Genomic DNA, 22,652 nt, shown 5'->3' with positions numbered 1-22,652 from the left:
CTATTTCAAAAGTTGCTGAATAAAAATCTATTTTTACTGCTACAACTATTGTCCAGGTTTGATTTTCTTTAACAAGCCCAATCAGCTGCCATATTGCCTTGAGGGGATGTCAGTTCAGGTACATTCTCACCTAGAAACTAAATTGTAATATTTATCTCCACCAGTACTCTTTATGCAGGGTAATAGGAAAAGAGAGTCAGGGAAGAAGTAATTAACATTTTAAATGGAGAGCTACTATAATCCCTGCCTCTAGAGCTTGTTACAAGGCTAAAATTAATAATCATATCTTCCTACTCATTTACTTACGTTTCCCCTGCCCTATGCCAACACCTAGGTAGATCAGGATTTTTTATCTGGTATGCTTCAATACTTTCATTTCTCCATGATCTGAAATTTCTGCATTACTTCAGTTATCTGATAATCATTATTATGGCACACGGCAGTATTAAGAAGTGCCCAGTGAATCTCCAGGTGTCATGCATAGTTCTTCTTGCCCTCAATATATAGATGTAACCCAATTTCCTTTTGGTATTTGGGATCAATCATACCATTCTATCACTGTGACGAATCAAAATGACCAGAGGGCAGTTTCAGCTTTCGAATCAATGAATTGAAATTCAATTCAATTCAGTGACTGGGTCTTCTAGTGGAAGCATTCCTTCCTTTGGATCTAGGCTTCCAAACACAATAAACCCAAGGTTGTAGAAATGGTGTGCTGGAATACTATGCAGCCATAAAAAATGATGAGTTCATGTCCTTTGTAGGGACAGGGATGAAGCTGGAAACCATCATTCTCAGCAAACTATTGCAAAGACAAAAAACCAGACATCGCATGTTCTCACTCATAGGTGGGAACTGAACAATGAGAACACTTGGACACGGGAAGGGGGACATCACACACCGGGGCCTGTTGTGGGATGGGGGGAGGGGGGAGGGATAGCATTAGGAGATATACCTAGTGTAAATGACGAGTTAATGGGTGCAGCACACCAACATGGCACATGTATACATATGTAACAAACCTGCACGTTGTGCACATGTACCCTAGAACTTAAAGTATAATAAAAAACAAAACAAAACAAAAAAAAACGGTGTGCTGCATATTTTCTATTTATCCCTCCAGGCATTGTGCCTAAGAGGCTGACCTCTACAGACTACACAGACCTAGCTCCATTGTCTTCTGGCTTCCCGGTGGATCCAGCCAGTGGAAGACCCCAGCTGGATATCAGAGCTGGGAGAACAGAGAGGTGGGTCTTCTCCACTCTGTCCCTGCTTTGGCCTGACGTCTCAGCATTGGCTACAACTATAGAATCTCCCCTTACTTGGTGAAAAGTTGGCATCGCTTGCTTTCCTCTGCTGAACGACACAGTTTCAGTTGGTTACTCTCTCGTACAGCCACAGCTACCGCTCTCGCCTGGTTTTAGTAACTGCTTCCTTCCCCCATCCCCTCAGCCCTAGAGTTAGTCACAGCTCCCCGCTGTTCCTGGTTACTACTGGTTATGGAAGGCGAACTATGTACCAGACACTGCTACATGCCCACATATATTATCTTTTAGTCCTCACAATCCAGTAAATTAGATGGCTTTAGTCCTATTGCAGAGGTAATAAAGTCACAGTGACAGTGACAGAGCTAGAAATTGAAGGTAGGTGTGTTTATGCTAGAGTCTGTGCACTCAAACACGATTCCTTACTTTTTGCATCAGTTAACCTCCCTTAAAGAGTGTCAAACCTCCTGGTAACCCGCCCATTCCCTCAACTGGAAATGAGGGTGCTGTTGCAATTTCCCTCATCCAGCCATTCAACAAATGGTATCTGCAATGTGGGACCCACAGTCCAGAATCCTGAGCGCTGCTGTTGAGAGCATCAGGACGCGCCCAGGAGGTCAGGGCGGTGTTCACCCACACGCTGAGCCTGGAGAAAGTTAGACGCCTTCTCCACCGCTGTGGTGGTTAGCAGGGACTTTCCTGAAGGCCAGAGACTGGTGACGTTCATGCTATTTTTCCAAGCCATTTGGTAGCAAAGAACAGAGTGCCAACAATTCAAGCATTCTCTCAGGCTGGGAGAGAGACTTGGCTTATTCAAGATAGAAATTGCTGGTGAGGTTGAGACGAGACTGACATCTCTCAGAGCAGCAGGGGAGAAAGACGGCTCTGTTCAAAAAAGAATGGGCAATTTCAGTCAATTCTGTTCTTTCTCGTTTCTGTCTTATCTTTATGAGTTTTTAATAGTGCCAATTTAACAGATGAGGGGACAGAGGCCTTTAATTGAGAATTCCACTCAGCTTCCTCTGCCTCATCTCAAAAATCTGGCAGCTGAGTCGCCGCGGTTTTGAATTTGCCTCTTTTGACCTTCCCCTCCCACCTCCGGTAACACTGAGCCTGGCCCGGAAGGACACACCCGGCTTCTGGCGGAAGTGCTGGCTCTTTAAAGAAGCCGAGGGCTGCGCGAATTGGCTGAGGTGCGTCATCTACTGTGGCTGGGCGCCAATCCCGAGGCTGGGCGGAGCGAGGCCCGATCCCTGCAGCGGGCGAAAGGAGCCCGGGCCTGGAGGCCTCTGTACCGGTCGCCTGGTCCCGGCACCAGCGCCGCCCAGTGAGTGAACACCGGCCGCAGGCGGGTGGGGAGAAGGGTCAGCCCGGCCATGGCAGTCAGCGCGATCTCCTGGGCTCCGGGCTTGCCAGGCAGCGCTGGGCGCCCGCTCCTCGTGAGCGCCTGCCCTTGGCTCTCGCACTGCCCCTGGTGCTGATAGGTGTTGCCAACCTCGTTCCATTAGAGCGCGTTCTTGTCGCCTGTCGTGGACTCCGGATCTCTCCGTAGCTTTAAAACAGAGTTGAGAAAAACAGGCAGAGTGTTCTCAACAGAAATCAGCACACCATTGCGGGGAATACCTAAATTACAGTAATTGGCCTAAGGGAGCAAGGGCGGTGTTAATTACAGAAAACCTCCGGAAGCTGTGGGCTCTGGGCTGGAATTTGCAGGGGGATGTGGCTTAGTTTGAATGGGATGCAAATATTTATTGAAAATGATTGTGGTGAGACGATCAGTCATACATTCAAGCAATGTGTCATCTGATCAGGAAATAAGTCAGCGCAGTAATCCCGATGACAGAATTCATGCAGTTAATCCTTTTTGTCCCCCTTTTTGTAAAATCAAATCCAGGTACTCACGGGTGACCGGAAGAAAGGCTGTCTGGAACTTGCAGCCCCCACTTCTCCTCCCCAGAAATACAGAAATACACCTTCCCATAGTAATCTATAGCTCACCTGAGGCAGGGCTGAAGCATTACAGACCCCTGCCAATATCTCAGAAGGAATCAAAGGGAAAATGAAGACAGAGGGATTGAAATCAGCATTCTCTGCAAAACATCACTCTGAGACACAGTGATGTTTAAAATTGTTTAAGTAGCAAGACATTTTTTTTACCCATGGTAAAAAGTGTTAGAATTTTTAAAAGACTTCCTTATACAAGTGAGTGAAGTCAAAGTTATCTCTATTGCAAGGTCAACTTTTGCTTATTTTCTGATACATATTTTATGAGCAAGAGGAAATAGCTGAAAGTGTTCTGGACACCCTAGGGAATATTCCCAGACTTTGGGAAATGACTTTGTCAGGAATGGGGAAGTTGGGAAAGGAGAGAATGTTGAAAATACTGAACTCCAGGGTGAAATTTACAAGGTGTGATGCATTTGTTTATTCTCAGGTGTGGTTTCCCATAAGGAAGCTCTTCTTCCTGCTTGGCTTCCACCTTTAACCCTTCCACCTGGGAGTGTCCTCTAACACGTTCAAACTACAAGTCCAGACCCAAGAGAGCAAGGCCCAGAAAGAGGTAAGTAAGTCTAAATACTAACTTCCTAGACAGTGTTTCTTTCCCAGATGATTGACGTGAGGATTCTCTCTTTTCAGGGGAGATCCTCACCCCTTACAAACAGGAGCACTTTAAAGCACACAGCTCTGTGATATACAGGGTATATGGAGGAATAGTACTAGAGTGCAGTTGTTTTCTTTATAAATGTTTGCAGCAGGTGTAAAAATTTAGTCATCCACTCCTATGTTCAGAAGAAAAATAAGTAATGGCAAGTGGCCTGAGCCACAGTTTTTCTTATACCTCTCATGCTTTGTGCAAACATTTAGGGGAAGTAGACACGATGGAGACTATCAAGATGGATTATATCTCGCTCCTAACCTCAAGCAGGTTCTGGTCTGCTGTTAGAGATGAGTCACATGGGACTGTTAGGGTTTGGAGAAAGGAAAGAACTGCCAAATCGCCCTGCTCTCAGTTAGTGGCCTCTAACTCTGGTCACAGGGTGCTCGAGTGGCACAGTGGCAGAGGGAGAGGGAAATCTCACCACCTCAGGCCTGTTCAGCATTGTGCCTCTTCATCCTGGTAAGTGGTTTGGTATCCTGTGCTCAGCTTTGAAGCTAACTCTAGCACAGAGCCCTGAAACTCCAGGTGTATCCTCGGTCAGAATACAAGGAAGTCACTGAGGTCTTGCTTGCAGCTCCCACTCACCTGGAACCCCATTAGCTGGGCTTCCCACAGAATACTTGGGAATCCTGGCTATAATGAATTAAGACTGGTCATTCTTACCTGAGGTTCACAACCCTACTCAACAGCCTGTTAAAGAGAAAAGGTATCAGCAACATTGTTGAGAAGGGTAGAGCAGTTGTAACTTTCCCCTGAGTTTTGCAATATTCTGAAATGCAGCCAACTAACTCAAGGTCTGCTGTACCCACCCAGTTGGATTAAGAATAAAAATTGGAGTTCTGTCCCTTGTAGAGTTGACAGCCCACTTAAAAACTTACGTAAGATAGACACTACTGTGCATTCATCTAAAAAGTACATTTTCCAGGACATTTAAGTATCTGTATGTTTTTCCATTTTTGAGAACTTTAGTACATGCTATCTTGGAAAGAATGAGAGTGAAGCTGGAGGAGGATGGCTAAGGCAGTCAGCAGTGGGTGGATGGAAATAAGGGGCATGTAGGAGAGGGACAAGGATTGTGGTGGGATGACAGGAAGCATAACTGGTCTACTGACCTTGAGACAGCTCAATCTTCTTAAAACACAAATGCAAACAGCACAAAGAAATATGTTCTCCAGACGCACAAGGCATCTTCTTAATCACCCCTCCTCAGATGCAAAGGTTCTGTTGCCTAATTGTACAGAGGTAAGAAGATGGATGGTATCCACCCTTCCCCTCACAAGAAAAGAGAGTTGTTTTTTTCTTCAAGAATTCAGTTCTTCAAGATTTATGATGGGAAGAAAAATCAGGAAACAGCCATATACTTATAGAGCAGGGAAAGATTTAGGAAATTATCTAGTTCAATCAGTTGGTGTTAGGTGAGTAAAATGATGGCCAGACTCGTTAAGTATGCCTGAGGTCAGGCAGCTAGTTAGGAGCAAGGACTAGAATCCTCACTGTGTTCCTAGGTCAGAAATTGTACTTTTTTTTTTTTTTACTTTGTCGTAAGCCCAAGGTAGCTCAAAAGTGGAGCATACAAGAATGCATGTAGTATATTATTATAAGTCTCCTTGCTTTTTTTACATTTTAGGTCAAAATGGGGTTTATATTTTCAAAATCTATGAATGAAAGCATGAAAAATCAAAAGGAGTTCATGCTTATGAATGCTCGACTTCAGGTATGTTTTAAAATAAGCTATTATGTTGTTACAGTATTTAAAGTTTCTACCACATGTACTCCAGCCCTACATTCTCTTTGACCCCCAACAATAAAATGTTCTTTGGGCTGCATCCTTAAAACCAAGATAAAGTGGATTACTAATTATCTGGTAAATGGGCTAATTTAAATCTCTAATCCAGATAAGTTTGTGTAAAAATTTCCATTCTGTAGGAAGAGATAACTGCTTAGAGTATGTGGTACATAGAATAATGCCCCCCACCCCCAAATATAATGTTTGAGATGGGGAGATTATCCTGGATTATGCAGATGAGCCCATTGTCATCACAAGGGTCTGTGTTTTTTTTTGAGAGAGTCTCACTATGTTGCCCAGGCTGGAGTGCAGTGGTATGATCTGGGCTCACTGCAACCTCTGCCTCCTGGGTTCAAGTGATTCTTGTGCCTCAGCCTCCCTAGTAGCTGGGATTGCAGGCATGCACCATCACTCCTGGCTAATTTTTGTATTTTTGATAGAGACAAGGTTTCACCATGTTGGCCAGGCTGGTCTCAAACTCCTGGCCTCAAATGATCTACTGGCCTCAGCCTCCCAAATTGCCGGAATTACAGGTATGGGTGCCTGGCCCACAAGGGTCTTTATAAGAGAAAGAAGGAAGCATGAGAGTCAGTATAAGAGAGATTTGAAGATGCTACACTGCTGGCTTTGAAGATTGTTTAAGGATCATGAGTCAAGGAATTCAGGAAGCCCCTAGAGGCTGGAAAAGGCAAGGAAACAGATTATTCTTTAGAGCCTCCACAGGGATGCAGTCCTGCGAGCCCATTTTGGACTTCTGAACTTAGAACTGTAAGATAATAGATTGGTGTTGTTTTAAGCCACGGACTTCAAATAATTTGTTACTGCAGCAATAGGAAACTAACATGGAGTGTGAAACCTTAACCTTGGATTTAGACATGGCTGGATAGAAAAGTTCAAAGCACTGCAGAAGATTATCTAATTGCCTAATACAGGTTGTAAAAAACATTTTAAAATGTTGCAAGTCAAAAAATCAAGTCTTAAAAGTTTGACCCGAATTATGTTCCTAAGATTTCAGACAAAGATGCCTAGGCCTCTGTGGCCCATTATGGCTCTGGGAGTAGAACGTCCTCCTGTAAGGCACGTAGCTAGTGGTTAAGAATGAAGACTAAAGCCAGACTGCCTGAGTTTGAATCCCAGTCCCAGCCTTGACTAACTGTGTGACTTGTGCCTCAGTCTCCTGATCTGTACACTGGAGGTAATAATATCCCCTTCAGAGGGATGTTTTAAAGATTAAAGATGAAATATATTATATAGAACAATGCCTCAAGTTTTTAGAAAAATGCTTCTCACCTCGTAAATATTTGTTGCTGTTGTTACTATTGTTGTTTTTAATGACTGACAAGAGTGTCTTATGCAGAATAAATCTCTCTTTGGGGAGAACGAAACAATTGAAAGAACGGACAACTGAATTATTGTAACAGAGCAGTGACCTAGGCGAGACCAAGTATTAGGTTTACAAATCAGCCAGGTGTCCGATGCTTAGCATGTCCTTCTCAAAGACCTTTGGAAACTACAGGGTTTTTACTCTTATGCTGGTCCCCATGAAGTCAGGGTCTGTGAAGGGTCTGGGATTTTACCCTACTTGCAAGCTAACATGTTAGCCTATTACAGAAGACTGGAGACACCTACATCAGAGTCAGAGGACTTTGTTACTCACAGCACAGCAAACAGCATGAGCGTGGTGGTGTTAATTCCCCATGTCCTCCAAAACTCACTGAGGTGACAAAGATGGGCATGGGCGAAATGAGTGCTATGCACTTAGTGGATTTGTGTCACAGTTGAGCAGCGTTGAGTTTAGGGAACCTACTGCTTTTACAGTGGGCCATGAGCAAGGGGTGGGTTGTGGCAGGGGGAGAGGGTGGGAGCTACTTTCCTCGTAGGTGTTGTGTCCTGGTTGACCCATCCCAAAATGGAGATGTCAGACCTGGGAGTTACAAGCCTCCATGGGTTCATTTTTAACAAGAGCTCAGCAGCAGACCAATGATCGCTTCCCCTTTTTGAAAGGGGTGTGTTACGGGTTGAAATGTGTCTCCTCTCTCCAAATTCATATGTTGAAGCCTTAACCTCTAGTACTTCAGAATGTGACCTTGTTTGGAGATAGGGTCTTTACAGAGGTAATCAAGTTAAAATGAGGTCGTTAGAATGGGCCCCAATTCAGTGTGACTGATGGCTTTATGAGAAGAAGAAATTTGGACGCAAGACCATACAATTCATACTGGATATTCATACCAGGACCATACAATGTGAATATGAAGACAACTGTTTACAAGCTAAGGAAGGGGCCTGGAACAGATGCTTCTCTCACAGCCTTTGTAAGGAACAAACCTTGCAGACACCTTGATTTTAGATTTCTCCCCTTCAGAACAGAGACAATAAATTTCTGTTGCTTAAGCTGTCCAGTTTGTGGCCCTTTGTTATGGCAGCCCCAGCAAACTACTACAGGATGTATTTGGTGCCTGTGCCCAGCAGGTGGTGTTGCTGCACTGCGCAGTGGCCTCATTGGAGCTTGATAGTGATTTTCTTTTTCTCCCTGGGCTTCTGTGTTTCTATTAGACCACCTGGAAGGGGTCTGGGAATCCCGGACTGGGGAGTCTGTTTTGGTCACTGTGAGTTTTATAATACAAGCATGTAGTACATCAATGTCATTGTACATTTATATGTAGTGGGGAGGGATAGTGTTGACACACATCACAGTATCTCGAATTGGCTGTAAAGGTCCCTTTAATTTTTTTTACTCACCGTGAAGTTTGCTCACACTCTTATCAGTTGAATTCAGTTGCTTTCCCCCACCTAGTCCCAACATACATGTGGTCAAGCATGATGACTCACACCTGTAATCCCAGCACACTGGGAGACCTAGGCAGGAGGATTGCTTGAGCCCAAGAATTCAAGACCACCCTGGGCAATATGGTGAGACTCCATCTCCATTTAAAAAATTAAAAAAATTAGCCAGGCATGGTGTTACACAACTATAGTCCCAGCTACACAGGACACTGAGGTGGGAGGATTGCTTGAGCCCAGGAAGGTCAAGGCTGCAGTGAGCTGTGATCATGCCACTGTACTCCAGCCTGGGTGACAGTATGCGAGGTGACAGAGCGAGACCCTATCTCAAAAAACCAAAACAATAACAATAAAAGAACAGAGACCAAAGAGTTAACGTAGGTACTTCAAGGGTGGTCGTAATAGTTTCAAGAGATTATGCTGTCTCCAGCCAGGGGAGAGGGGCAGGGAGGGCTTTTTGTCCTTTGGCTCCTCGTCCCAGAATGGGTGCTGCTTCCTCTCCTGTGTTCTCTGGCCTCTGGAGAGAATGGCCACTCAGAGCCATCATTATTTCAGCCTTTGCTGGTGCCACTGCATGGCCTTGCAGTCTTTGGATTTCTGGGCCACCCCAGTGCTTGGCATACTTGCCTTCCCTGAGACCAAGTAGACTTTGGCACTCGTGTCCAGTCCAACAGAGCCATAAAATTTTGAGTCCTTCTCTTCCCTCAAGTTCCCCAGCGTACTTCCCTAAAGCAGAGGAAGTTGGAGGAGAGGCAGGGGAGGGTTGGGGAATGGAGGGAGAGAGCAGCTCAGTGCCAGTAAGCAAGGCTTTGTATTTACTTTGTTTCAAGTGGCCTCTGCCACTGGGCTCAACAAACAAGTTTCTGATGCTTTTAGTCTACCCACAGTTCTCTACCCTCATTGTTAACACCATTTATTTCAGCTTTGGGGACCCCTAGATTCAGCAGCCATAGCCACGTCGCCTTGCTTTTTGGCTGGGGCATGGGACTTGCTGCCCGATTGTCATGATAACATCCTCCCTTCTCCCACCCCAGAAGGGAGCATGACACAGCCAAAGCACCATTAGGACACCTTGTTTCAACCGTACCTTTTGTTGTTCAACCACACTTAACACATAGGACAGTGAGGAACCCTTGTTCCACTTTCCCATCCTCACCACCATCTAGGCAAGAGCATTTACTACCAGATCTCCGGGAATCTTCTCATGTCCTGTAACCCAGCCAACCAGGGCCTTTGTCCCTCCTTTTCCAGAAAGTCAGATATCTCTATGAGCATCTCACATTTGCCACCAAAACTATCAGGGCATGTAAAATGTCTGGGATTTTATGCTACTTGCAAACAACAGTAGTCTTCCTTGTCTGTGGGGGATATGGGTCCAAGATCCCCAGTGGATACCTGAAGGCATGGATTGTACTGAAGCCTATGTATACTATGGTTTTCTCAGTACGTACATACCTATGATAAAGTTTAATTTATAAATTAGCCACAGTAACAGATTAACAATAATTAATAATAAAAACAGAGTAATTGTAACAGTATACTATAATAAAAGTTTTGTGTATGTTCTCTCCTCAAAATGTCTTATGGTACTGTGGATCTTAATAACCTTGGCATATGACTTTTTTTTTTCTTATTGAGAACTTCCACTCTTTCACTTAAGGGAAGCACTTTATTGCTTCTCTCTGGTATATCCAAATTGCCAGCATTGCTACTCTTGCACTTTGGGGCTATGGTTAAGTAAAACAAGGGTTACCTGAACACTAGCCACTGTGATATTGTGACAGCTGATCTGATAACTGTGATGGCTATTAGGTAACTAACAGGCAGGTAGTGTGTACAGCTTGGCTACACTAGACAAGAGGATGATTCATGTCCCAGCTGGAATGGTGGGAGATTTTACCACATTACTCAGAATGATGGGCAATTTAAAAATTATGAATTGTTTATTTCTGAAATTTTTCATTTAGTATTTTCAGACTGAGGTTGACCATAGGTAACTCAAACTGTGAAAAATGAAACTGTGGATAAGAGGGGACTACTGTAATAAATTAGCCTGTTATTATTTCATGGATGCTGGCAGAAGACTTTATTACTCATAGCACAGAAAGCAGCACGCACTCCAAGTCCCATAGAGGAGATGAAGGAGAACCTCATTGGATGCTGGGATGGATGCTTTGGGTTTGTGACATAGCTGAGGAACATTGAGCTTGTGGACTCTATCACTTTCATCATGAGTGATGAGCAAGTCTGCTCTTTGACTGGAAGGAGATGGTACCTCATCCCTCAAGGTTGCTTACTGCAAACACAACTCTGGGAAATGGCCCAGCTAAAGAGCAGTCAGGGCCTGTGACCTCATCCTACCCAGCAAGGTCGTGCAGGAAGACTTGGCCCATGGTGGATGGATTCTCCCAACATATGTTGCTTAAGGTGACTAGGTTTTTCTTGTTGATCAAGATACACTTTATTATTTATTTATTAATTTCAAGAAAGGTTGAACAGGGGAATATAGACCAACATGGTTGAACCAGAATTCTAACTCTAGAGATACTTGAGTTCTGATGCTACCTGGGGCAGCCTAGAGAGAAACATCCTCGTCTACAGTAGTTTCAGAAGATCACGTTGTTCCTTGAATGTGTCCCACTTGAAGGAATTAAACTTCCAGCATCATTCTAGGGTTTTCAGCTGTTCTTTCCTTTTTTAAGAGTATGAAATATTTTATATATACCACAGAATATATTTATATCAAATGTAAGTTATGGAGTATAATAAGATGAACACCAGCAAATCTCCCACTAAACTTAAGAATTATGTTATGACAATATTCCTGAAGTTCTTGGGGGTTCTCCTCCCTACGTATTGAGTGAACCCAAATAGCTAAGGCTGGGCTGGAATTGACCTCATGTCCCAGAAGTCCCTAGGGTTGAAAAGGACCCTGCAAATGGCATGGACTTGTCTACTGGGCCAGAAGATGATGTCTTTTTAGGGTCTTCAAAGATGAAGTTTTAAAAAAGATTCTGACTGAAATACCATGTCTAAATAACATCTTTAGCCTGTGATTTAGTCTTTTGGCTATTTTTAAATTTAATGGCACCTCTATGAAAAGGATAAATAGAAGAAATAAAGCAAAACATTTATTAAAGTAAAGCCTAATAACTAAAATCTTATCCTACTGGAGTTTCTTTAGTTCTTTATTTTTTGATTAAAAAAGGATAAATCACAGCTCAGTAATTTTGTGTTACTGTTTTTTCTTTTGGGGGAAAAGACCACTCATGATTCAACCCCATCTCTTATACCACTGGTCAGGCTCCCAATCCTGGCCGCACATTTGATTCATCTAGGGCCTTTTGAATGTTTGGGTCCCGCCTCAGACCTTCACAGAGTTGTTATTTTAATCTCTCTAGGGGACTGTAATGCAATGTAATGGCCTGGGGTGAGAACCATTTTTTCTCTTCTTTTTCTCTGATGCTACATAATTATAATTGGTGATTGTCAGTGATTTAATATAATCTATAATGGAGATAGAAACCAAGCAAGTTTTCAATTAATAGTAAGCCAATCAGGAAATGAAATTAAATCAATCACTGGAGTCTGGTTAACCAAATTTATAAAAGGCCTCAAATCAAAAGGTTTTCTTTTTTTAACTAACGACTTTGGTTCAAATTGTGATGGAGAGGATTCATGCTACTAGTTATAATGATATTTTCAGATTATCAACAAACTTCAGTTTCTTTCTAGCCTGTGTTAGGATGGTGGATGAGTGGTAAACTATCACTCCTCTAAAAATGAATACTTCCGTAAAATGCCACTAGGTGGCACACCTAAACTAATTTTATATCACCTGAGTGGCTGGAAAAGCATTTTGAGAATGAGGGAAGAACATATTCTATAGGTCTATGCTGTGCTACAGTGCTATGTAGGCAAAGCAGTTATGGTCAATGTAAAGATTCGTTGGGCAGTAAATAGATGTTTATTTGTTGTTTATTATGTTCAAGTAACAAGCTAAAGATTTTTTAAAAAATAGATGAGATCTAGACTTTGACCTTTATATCTGTTGTTAGACTTTGGTGTTAAGAAAATGAGGCATAGCTATAAACCAAAAAATATAGTTATTTAATATTAACATGTATAGGCTGGGTGGGGTAGCTCACGCCTATAATCCTGGTCAATACAGTGAAACCCCACCTCTACAAAACAAGACGAAAGATTAGTCAGGCGTGGTGGCTGGCTACTTGGGAAGAGGATCACTTAAGCCCAGGAGTTTGGGACCAGCCTGGGAAACATGACAAAACTCTGTCTCTTTCTCTCTCCCTCTCTCCCCCTGTGTGTATATATGTAAAACATGTAATTATATAATATATATAATTAATGTAAATATATTAATAATATAATATATAATAAATGATATATTTATCATTCATAATATATTATTATAATTAATTATAATTATTATAATATATAACTATAATTATTATGATATATATGTTTATAATTATAATTGTTATAACATATAATTATACTATATAATTATTATATAATATATACATAATATAATATGTATTATATATAATATATATAAATATAATATATATTATAAATATATTATTATAATATATAATATATATATTATTATAATTAATTATAATTATATTGTATATTATATATTATATAATATATAATATATATTACTATATATTATATAATATATAGTAATATATATTGTATATTGTATGTATAATATATAGTAATATATATTACTATTATATGTTATAATATAATACATAAACATAATATAATATATTGTATATATTATATTAATATATAATGTATTATATATTATTATATTTATATATACATATATAATGTATTATATATTATATATAATATACATTATATATTATATATTGTATATAATATACATTATATATTATATATTGTATATAATATACATTATATATTATATATTATTATATTATATATCATATATTATAATATATATGATATATAATAGTATAGGTACACATCAGATTGCCCAGCTAATATATAATATGTATTATAGATAATATATGACATATATTGTATATAGTATATTTATATAATATAGTTTATTATATATAAGTTATATATTATATAAATATATGACAAACACATATATGACATATTACATATATTATGTATTACACATACATATTACATATATTACTATATATAAAATACATTACATGTAATATATGTAATGTAATATAGACTATATTACATATATATTATGTATGTTATATATAATATATATTATATATTATACATCTATATTAGCTTGGCAACATGATGTGTACCTATAGTTCCAGCTACTTGTGAGTCTGAGGTGGGAGGATTGCTTGAGGCTGGGGGGGTCAGGGTTGCAGTCAGCTGTGATTATGCCACTACACTACAACCTGGGTGACAGAGTGAGACCTTGTCTCAAAAAAAAAGGAGAATAAAAAAGAAATTTCCCATCTGAATTTCTTAATGAGCTGTAGTTGAGGTACCTGGGGCCTGGCAATCTGTTCATAGAGTGTTTCAAGAAGAAAGAAGGTGTTTTCAACGGTGTCAAATGCTACAGAGAAGTCAAAGGCCTTTAAAAAAGGTCAGTGCCTGGGAGGAACCATGTCAGTAGAATAGGAGGGAAGAAACAAGTCTGTAAATGCCTGAGTGTAGATAAGGAAAAAATGAAGGAAGAATGTATATAGACTCCCTTAGGATAGGATAAGGATAAAATGAAGGAAGAATGTATATAGACTCCCTTAGGATAGGATAAGGATAAAATGAAGGAAGAATGTATATAGACTCCCTTAGGACAGGATAAGGATAAAATGAAGGAAGAATGTATATAGACTCTCTTAGGATAGGATAAGGATAAAATGAAGGAAGAATGTATATAGACTCCCTGTGAAATCTTACCATGCAGGTAAAAGATACAGTATGTTCCAAATATAATTATAAAAAGAAATATACTTCCAGACACATACTGGGAGGTATTCTTTTGGCATTACAACATTCATTTACACATTTAGTACACTTTATAGAGTGTCTATCATGTGCTAGTTGAATTAGGAGCTACTTTGGTAAACAGCACAATCCCCTCTTTGAAGGAACTCAGGCTCTTGAACAGGGTAGTGGTGTGATAGTGACAACAAACAGTTTCAATATTGTGTTAAGAACTGAGAATTCTAGAGTGTTTTGTGAGCCAAAATTGGTCTGGCTTCAAATGTCTTCTAAGTGCCAGAAGACTATGGAGCCATATCTTCAGAATTTTGAGAGAAAAACCCCCAAACTTTATATTTAGGTAGATTATATATGCATGCTGATAAAAAGAAAAATTTAAACATGCAAATATTAAGAAAATAAGTCAGCCAGGTGTTTTGAAAACAATTAGCTGAAGATATAATCTTGTCAATTTAGAAAGAAATACTAAGACCACCAGCAAATCTAACTTGCTAAAGTGCATGTAGAGGAGAGGAAAACTTTAAAAAAAAAACTTTAAAACCAACATTTTGGTAATCTTTTTTCTTCTATTCCATCTTCCTTTGCCTTTTTGCCCCTTTTTGTTGGAATATACTTTAAGGCAAATTTCTATTTACCTGTACTATCTCCATATGATTCTCTAACAGATATGGATATAACCATGTTTAGCTAAATTAGCAATAATTTCTTCCTATCATATGCAACCTAATTTCAGTTGCTTCACAAGTGTCTTTTACAGTTGTGTTTGAAACAGGGATCCAAGCAAAGTTTTCCTACTATAGTTGATTATTATGACTCCTAAGTCTTTCTCAGTTTGTGAGAGTATCCTTTCCTTTCTACTTGTCATACTGTTTGTTGAAGAAACCAGCTCATCTGTTCTATGGAATGTCCTACAGCTTGTATTTGGCTGACTGCCTCCTCATGGTATTTCTGAGCATATTTTGCTGTACTTCATTCTTCCTATGAAGTGATAAGTCTAGAGGTTTGATGAGACTCCAGTTCAGTTCTTTTAGCAAGAATCTTTTCTAGGTGGCACTGTGTAATTCCTAATACATCACATCAGAAGGCTCATGAGGTCTGGTTGTCTTACCTTTAGTCATATCAGTCTGATCTACCCATTATAAATTTCCCCATCAACCTGTGATCAACTGGCCTTATCATCCACTCATGATCATTGCCTACATCTGTGACTTCATTAGGGCTTGAAAAAAATGGCAATTTAAAAATATTCTCTCATTCCTTTGACATTTGTTGTCTGGAAATTTATTAAGAACTTTCTCTTACTACCTGGTTATCCTGAAATATGGTTTGTACAGGAAACAAATGCTTGATTCTGTCCTTTTATTTAGCAATTTCAGAATAGTGAATTGATACCCTAGAAGTCTCCAAAATTTACCAAATAATTTTTGTTTATTTGTGTATTGTGACTATAAACTCTTTAATCGGTTGTAGTCATTATTCTTTTTGCTCAAGTTATCCCATCTTTGGTTAATGGAAGCTCTTTCAAGTTGACTCCTATGTCCCTTAGATAAGACCCAGTTAATTCTTGATTGTAGGGAGGTTGCTTTGGCCTGCCTGTGTCTCATTTCCCACATGTGAGTATATAGCTTAATAATAAGGAGTATGATACTTTGTAGAGTTACTCTGAGGATTAAGTGAGATGTCCCACATACAAGAATTTAGCACACAGCATCTGCCCCATGTAAGCACTCAGCAAAGTCACTAATTAAAGCAAAAGTTTTCTAATTAGATGTGCCATTTATTCACTCACCAAATGTTTATGGAGGAGCCCCTGCTCTATACTGGGTAATATTTAGTTGGGGAGACATAATAGTGAACAAAATCCTTCCCTTGTGGAAGTTACACTCCAGTGGGAACACATGCAATAAACCAACAACCACATCGTGTTAGTGATGATGAGTTCTGTGAGGGGAAAAAGCAGGGTAAGGGATGATGATGGGAGACCATGGGTGGGTGAGTGGGAAATCCCATTTTTGGTAGAGTAGTTAGTGAAAGTCTCAGAAGGTCGCCTTTGAGCAGAGCCTTGAGGGAAATGACAAAGTGAGCCATGCAGATAGCTGGGGAAAGAGTTTCAGGCAAAAGGAAAATGAATGCAGACACACTGAGCTGGGAGAACTCGTGGTGAGTTGAAAGAACAGCAAAGAGGCTGGTATGGCCAGAACTCTGAAAGGATGGGGGAGAGTGGATAGAGATGAGGTCAGAGGTCGCTCAAGCCTTGTACCCAGGACAACTGTTTTGAAATGTATTCTTAGTGACGTGGGAAGCCATTAAAGGGTTTTGAGAGGAGTAGTGATGTGACCTGATGGTTTTTGCAACATAAAATGTAGTGTGTGCTCAATAAATGCTTTCTCAAATACATAAAAATTAAAGCAGCAAATAACTATTATGAGCACATTTAAAAGTTGCTGAAATCCTTATAACTCCCAGTATCTGTTGTACTTGTGCCCCCCTCCCCCCCATCTGTTTTTTTCTTTACTTGTTTTTTGAGGAGAAGGCTGTACCAACATCTTGAAATGGGAAGGGTCCTATGTTCTGAGGAAAGCAAGAAAGTGCAGTGTGTGTTTTGTAGAGAGGCTTTTGGTGACAAGGAACCAGAATGTAGAGTAGGTGGAGGAGAAGAAAGCAGCACAATCTTTGTAGGGAGAAAGACCAGGTAGTGAGTGGGAGTTGGCCCAGAGCCTAGAAGTGTGAGCGGACTTAACCTGGAAGTGTCTTGCATAAAGGGGTGGCATGGCCAACACAAGTTCGCTGAGGGAGTGGGTGTAGCATGACTTAACTCCTGGATCCACACCGTATTTAGCTTATCCTTCTGGGACTCATTTCTGCCCATACCTCCTGTCCCCACTACCTGCCGTAGTCTCCCCATGTTCCTCACCTGAAGTCATTCTTCTGAAGTTAATTTTTTTCACTTGTGAAAAAAATACACATCATATAAATGTCACCATTTTAAAGTCTACCACAATTCAGTGACGTTTAGTACATGTACAGTGTTGTGCAACTGTCACCACTATTTAATTCTGTAACACTTCATCACTCCAAAAGGAAACCCTGTAATTGTTAATCAGTCACTTCCAATTCCTCCTCTCCTTCCTCAGCCCTTTGCAACCACTAATATGCTTTCTGCAATCACTCATCTGCTTTCTGTCTCAGTGGGTTTGCCTATTTTGGGCATTTTCTGTAAATGAAATCATAGAATATGTAGTCTTTTGTGTCTGGCTTCCTCCAATTAACATAATCTTTCTAAGATTCATCCGTGTTTTAACATGTATCAGTACCTCATTCCTTTTTATGGCTGAATATCATCCATTGTATGGATATACCACATTTTGTTTACCTAGTCATCTGTTGGTGGATATTTGGGTTGCTTCTACCTTTTGGATATTGTGTATAGTGCTGCTGTGAACATTCTTATACCAGTTTTTGTTTGAACAGTTGTTTTCCATTCTTTTGGGTATATACCTAGTAATGGAGTTGCAGAGTCATATGGTAATTTTATGCTTAACTTATTGAGGAACCACCAAACTCTTTTCCACCATGGCCGCAGTTTTTTACATTCCCACTGTAAAGTGTAAGGGTTACCATTTTTTATGTCCTCACCAAATCTTGTTTTCTCTCTCTCTCTGTCTCTTATTTTTTTTTTCCCAAATTCTAGTCATCTGGTAGTTTTGAAATATATCTCATTCTGGTGTTGAGTTGAATTTCCATAATGGCTAATAACATTGAATATGTTTTCGTGGGCTTAATGGCCATTTGTGTATCTGCTTTGGCGAAATGTCAGTTCTAGTCTTTTGTTTGTCTTTTTTGTGGCTCGCGGCGGCCGCTGGCCCTAGGGTGTGTCTGGCTCAGCTGGGCGGGCGCCAAGGACCACCCTGCGATGCTGTAGCCTCCATGGCCTCTGTAGCGAGCCCCCGAACTCGCCACGGAGGAAGGTCCGCTGAAGAAAGCTCGGTCTCAATTGTGCTTTCTGGCTCTTGCCTCCCAAATGCATACCATTTCCACTTGGTGTCATCATGCTCAGAATGGGGTGAAAGGGACGCAGTGACAGATTCAGTTTGGAGGATAAATAATCATATTGCAATGTTTTCCTTGGGAACCACTGTTTCCAGAAGCCATGGTCTTTGAAAATTGCCATTGCTGCTGGTCTTGTATTCCTGAGTGTTTTGAGAGAAGATGTGCCCCAATGCTGGCTCTGAGCTGCCTGTTGCTGAGGTCAGCCTGGCCTTTGACTAAATGACATACCTGTGAGTGCTGGATGTCTGTGAGCTCCCCATCACCTGCACTGGAAAGACGCAGAGCGGCGGCCTCTGAAGACCAGCTCCCTCCCCTTCCTCTTAGCCTTGCTCTTCCTGCTCAGGGTCCACCATGGAGACACTGTCCCAGGACTCTGCTAGAATGTCAGATCTGTTTTAATTACTACAGCCGCTAGTGAAGGCCAAGTTGCTGGATTGCAAGCACACCTGCTGTTCAGTTTGCCTCCAGCAGATGAGAACCAGCCAGAAGGACGTGCGATGCCCCTGGTGCAGCGGTGTCACCAGGCTGCCCCCCATCTTCTCCGTGTCGCAGCTTCTCGACGACCCCGAGGTCCTGGCTGTCATCACCGTTCCACACACTTCGGAGCACATGCCGGTCTTCATCAGACTTCTCGGCAATGGGTGCTACATGCTGCCTCTGCCCATCTCCAAGGAGCATGCACTGCTGCCCGGAGATATGAGCTGCTGCCTGCTGCCCAGGAGCCTGCAGAAGTCCATCACTGTGGTGACCATCCCTGCTGGACAGCAGCCTCTGCAAGGCAAGGCTCCCCAGGGGGTGGCGGAGGAGGAGCAGGACAGGTGGGGCATGGTGAAAAGCCCCATCTGGTTGAGGGTGTGCACTGTCATCTTGGTGGCTTGCGTCTTGGTCTTCCTCCTCAGCATCGTGCTCCATAACATGTCCTGCATTTCTAAGCGCTTCACTGTGACATCTTGTGGCTAGAGAGGGCTGCAGGGAAGTCTCTTGTGGGTGCCAACTTAGGGGTTGAGCACACTGGTGATGAGATCCCAGTGAGAAGATGAGGGGCGACACTGACCATTTGGTGCCGAGAGCTGGCCTCTGGTTTGCCTCTTGATTTACCACAAGACAGACATGAAGGGCAGAAGGTGAGGTCTCAACAAGATACCAGGCAACTTGCTCTGAGTACTGATGGCAACAGCTTTGAAGATGATTGCATGCATCCTCATAATCATGTATTCAATGGACTGTAATTTCTGATTTTTCAAAATCATGTTACGAGATAGACATATTCTACTTAGAAGTTAAACTCTGCAAGTGCGTACAATGTGATCTTCTCTAAATCCGTTAGATTAAAACAAAGATGCTTCGTATGCAAGTAGAATTAAACCTGCGAATCCATGTAAAAATTCAGTTAAGACATGCAGTGCTGGCTTCTTTACTTTTTTTTTTTCCTTGAAACTCAGTCTTCATTTAGTTGCTGAGGCTTTTTGTACATTTTGAATGGCACCAAAACAAGTCAAAATAGGCAGTCGTTTTTTTTTTTGAGAAAATATTTTAACAAGTGTCTCCAATGTGTTGTGTTTTGTCATGAACCTTCATTTTCTTCACTTGTAATTAGAGCTCCTACGTGTTTATTAAACTGAAAGCCCAATAGGGGAGCAATAAACCGAGAAATCATGAGAAAAAAAGAGTACTTTACATATTATGGATACTAGATTTTTATTGAATATAAGATTTGTAAATATTTTCTCCCATTCGCAGGTGTTTTTTTTTTCTCTTGACAGTATCCCTTGACACACACATTTTCAATTTTTATGAAGTCCAATTTATTTTTCTTTTGTTGTTTTTAGTGTCAGATCAGAGAAACCATTGCCAAATCCAACTTCATAAGGACTTACTCCTATGTTTTTTTTCTAAAAGTTTTCTAGTTGTAGTACTTAAATTTAGGTCTTTGGTCCGTTTTGAGTTAATTTCTATGTATGGTATGAAGTAAGGGTCCGACTTTACTCTTTTGCATGTGGATATCCAGCTGTCTTGGTATGAGGTCCATTCTTTATGAGCATACAGAAGCTAGACATTGTAGAGTAAAGATTACGGGTCACATACTAAGTCTTTAACCGGCTCAGATAAAGAAACTGCTTACCAGGTTCTGCCCACACAGCCCCTTTGAAAAGTGCATCTTGACCTTTACTGGTCTTCAAAGTTTGAGTGGCAACCTGCTGTGTCTTTCTCTTTCAAAGCTGGAATGAATGGAAATAAGTTAGCTTAGTTATAGTATGAAGGACTGTATCTAAATGCAAATACTATTATGCATTATTTAACTTTCAAAGATCTTACTAAAAATGTCCACCAAGTCTCTTAAAATGTGGGGCAGATATTAATATGTCCTCAGTCACTTGGGGAGCTCATGAAAATACTTTTATTATTTCCTGTATTCTGATGTCCAGAAATGGTAGGAAGTGAAAGTAGAACAGTTAATAAAGGTCATTAGTGCCACAGGCACTTTTCTACAAAGGTAGATAAGTGGCAAAGAAAGGTCAAGTCACCAAGCTGATCCTTGGCTGCCTAGCCCTTCCATGCAAACAGTGGGTCCAGGACAGACACTTCTCCAGGGCAGACACACAGTTTTTAGATTTGTTCACAAACTTAAGTGAGACCAATGAATCCAGTAACCATCAGAAAGCTTTTTTTTTGTTTGTTTTCCTCCTTCAAGCTATAATTTTATTTTCATAAATCTGAAGAGAGCAAATTTTCATTAATTTTTGTTCTTCATTGCTTGGACAAGGGGGTGGATTGCTTTATTATTTATTAATTCTGTGAGGCATTTACAGAATGCCTACTATATGCAAGGTTTCAGGTGCAAAATGATTGAAAATGATCCTATAGCTTTAATAATTGTTTTTGCCTTGTTTATACATTTTGATAATATGTACACAGACAGACACATAGTCACCCTACCATATTTCAAACAGAATTTCAGGTAACCTTGCTATTCAAATCTTTAGACTTCTACGTGTCTTGTTTCTACTTTACCTGGTTCCTTAAGATAATGAAGAATTTAGGGCAGCAGGAGGAGGAGGATTTCTAGAGAGAGAGAAAAAAAGCCTCCATAGGTGTCTTTAATGTTGAGTATTAAGGAAAACAATCTGAAGTATTACTAGACTTGAATAAACTCATGACATTCAGAATAAAAGTGAATCCATATTTTTAAAAAAATGTTTAATTTTGAAATAATTTTAGATTTGCAGAAAAGGTGCAAAACATGGAGAGTTCAAGTATATCCTTTATCCAGCTTTCTCTAATATTAACAATTTACAAAGTCATTGTACAGTGATCAAAACCAAGAGATTAATGTTGGTATAATACTATTAACCACTGATTTTTTTTTTTTTTTTTTTTTTGGTATTTCACCAGTTTTTTCCTAAAGTCCCTTTTCTGTTCCAGGATCAAACCCAAGATCTCCCATCACATTTAATTGGTGTCTTCTTAATCTCCTCCCATCTGTGACAGTTATTCTTTCTTTTCTTGGCTTTTATGTTAAGTACTTTTGAGAAATACTGGTCATTTATTTAGTAGAATTTCTTACTTTGGGTTTGTTCAATATTTTCTCGTGATTAGATTGAGATTGTGAATGTTTTTGCTTATTTTTCTTCAACCACAAAATGCTTTTGTGTCTTCCTTGTTGCATTGTATCAGAGGATACATGAAGTTGATATGTCTTATTGCTAGTGGTGTTAACCTTGATCACTTGGTTAAGGTTGTATCCATCAAGTTTATATACACTGTAAAGTTACTATTTTTTCCTTCTAATTGATAAATATCTTTGAGGAGATACTTTGAGACTTTGTTAATATCCTGCTTCTTCTTGAACTTTTGCCCACTGATCTCATCTTTCATTGGTGGGATCTTACATGCAACAATTATTACTCTTAGGTTTGCCTAAGAGTGATTTTTTTATTTACTTCATTTCATCTGTATTTGTTAATTGGAAGAGCTGTCCTTTCTTTGTGTGTTTATTTATCCAATTATTTATATCAATATGTTTTCGTGGACATTTTACTCTATGGGTTATAAACTAGTACCATCATTATATGTTTTGTGGCTCAGATTGTTTCAGCCTTGACTTTGACCAAATTCCATTTGCTTTCTATAT

At 40.2% G+C, this 22,652-nt stretch overlaps 1 protein-coding gene and 1 pseudogene across 2 annotated transcripts in view; both read left to right on the top strand.

The window, feature by feature from the left end:
* The window catches only part of PLGRKT (plasminogen receptor with a C-terminal lysine), a 258,459-nt gene that overhangs the window by 198,485 nt on the left and 37,322 nt on the right, over positions 1 to 22,652 (top strand). The window contains exons 3-5 of one of the 2 annotated variants that reach the window (XM_012500745.1): positions 1,124 to 1,247; positions 3,700 to 3,825; positions 5,552 to 5,638. In XM_012500745.1, coding sequence (XP_012356199.1) covers positions 5,558 to 5,638 — 81 coding nt within the window. In that variant the 5' untranslated portion in view covers positions 1,124 to 1,247; positions 3,700 to 3,825; positions 5,552 to 5,557. Of the gene's footprint in view, positions 1 to 1,123; positions 1,248 to 2,380; positions 2,593 to 3,699; positions 3,826 to 5,551; positions 5,639 to 22,652 lie in introns of those variants that run through there. The other variant, XM_003273828.2, reaches the window with a different exon arrangement.
* On the top strand, positions 18,872 to 19,480 carry LOC100594514 (annotated as a pseudogene).

The sequence above is a fragment of the Nomascus leucogenys genome, chromosome 1a, assembly GCF_006542625.1.
Source record: "Nomascus leucogenys isolate Asia chromosome 1a, Asia_NLE_v1, whole genome shotgun sequence".
Classification (NCBI taxonomy): domain Eukaryota; kingdom Metazoa; phylum Chordata; class Mammalia; order Primates; family Hylobatidae; genus Nomascus; species Nomascus leucogenys.
The sequence above is the reverse complement of the archived record's forward strand: the minus strand, read 5'-3'. Positions and strand labels throughout refer to the sequence as shown.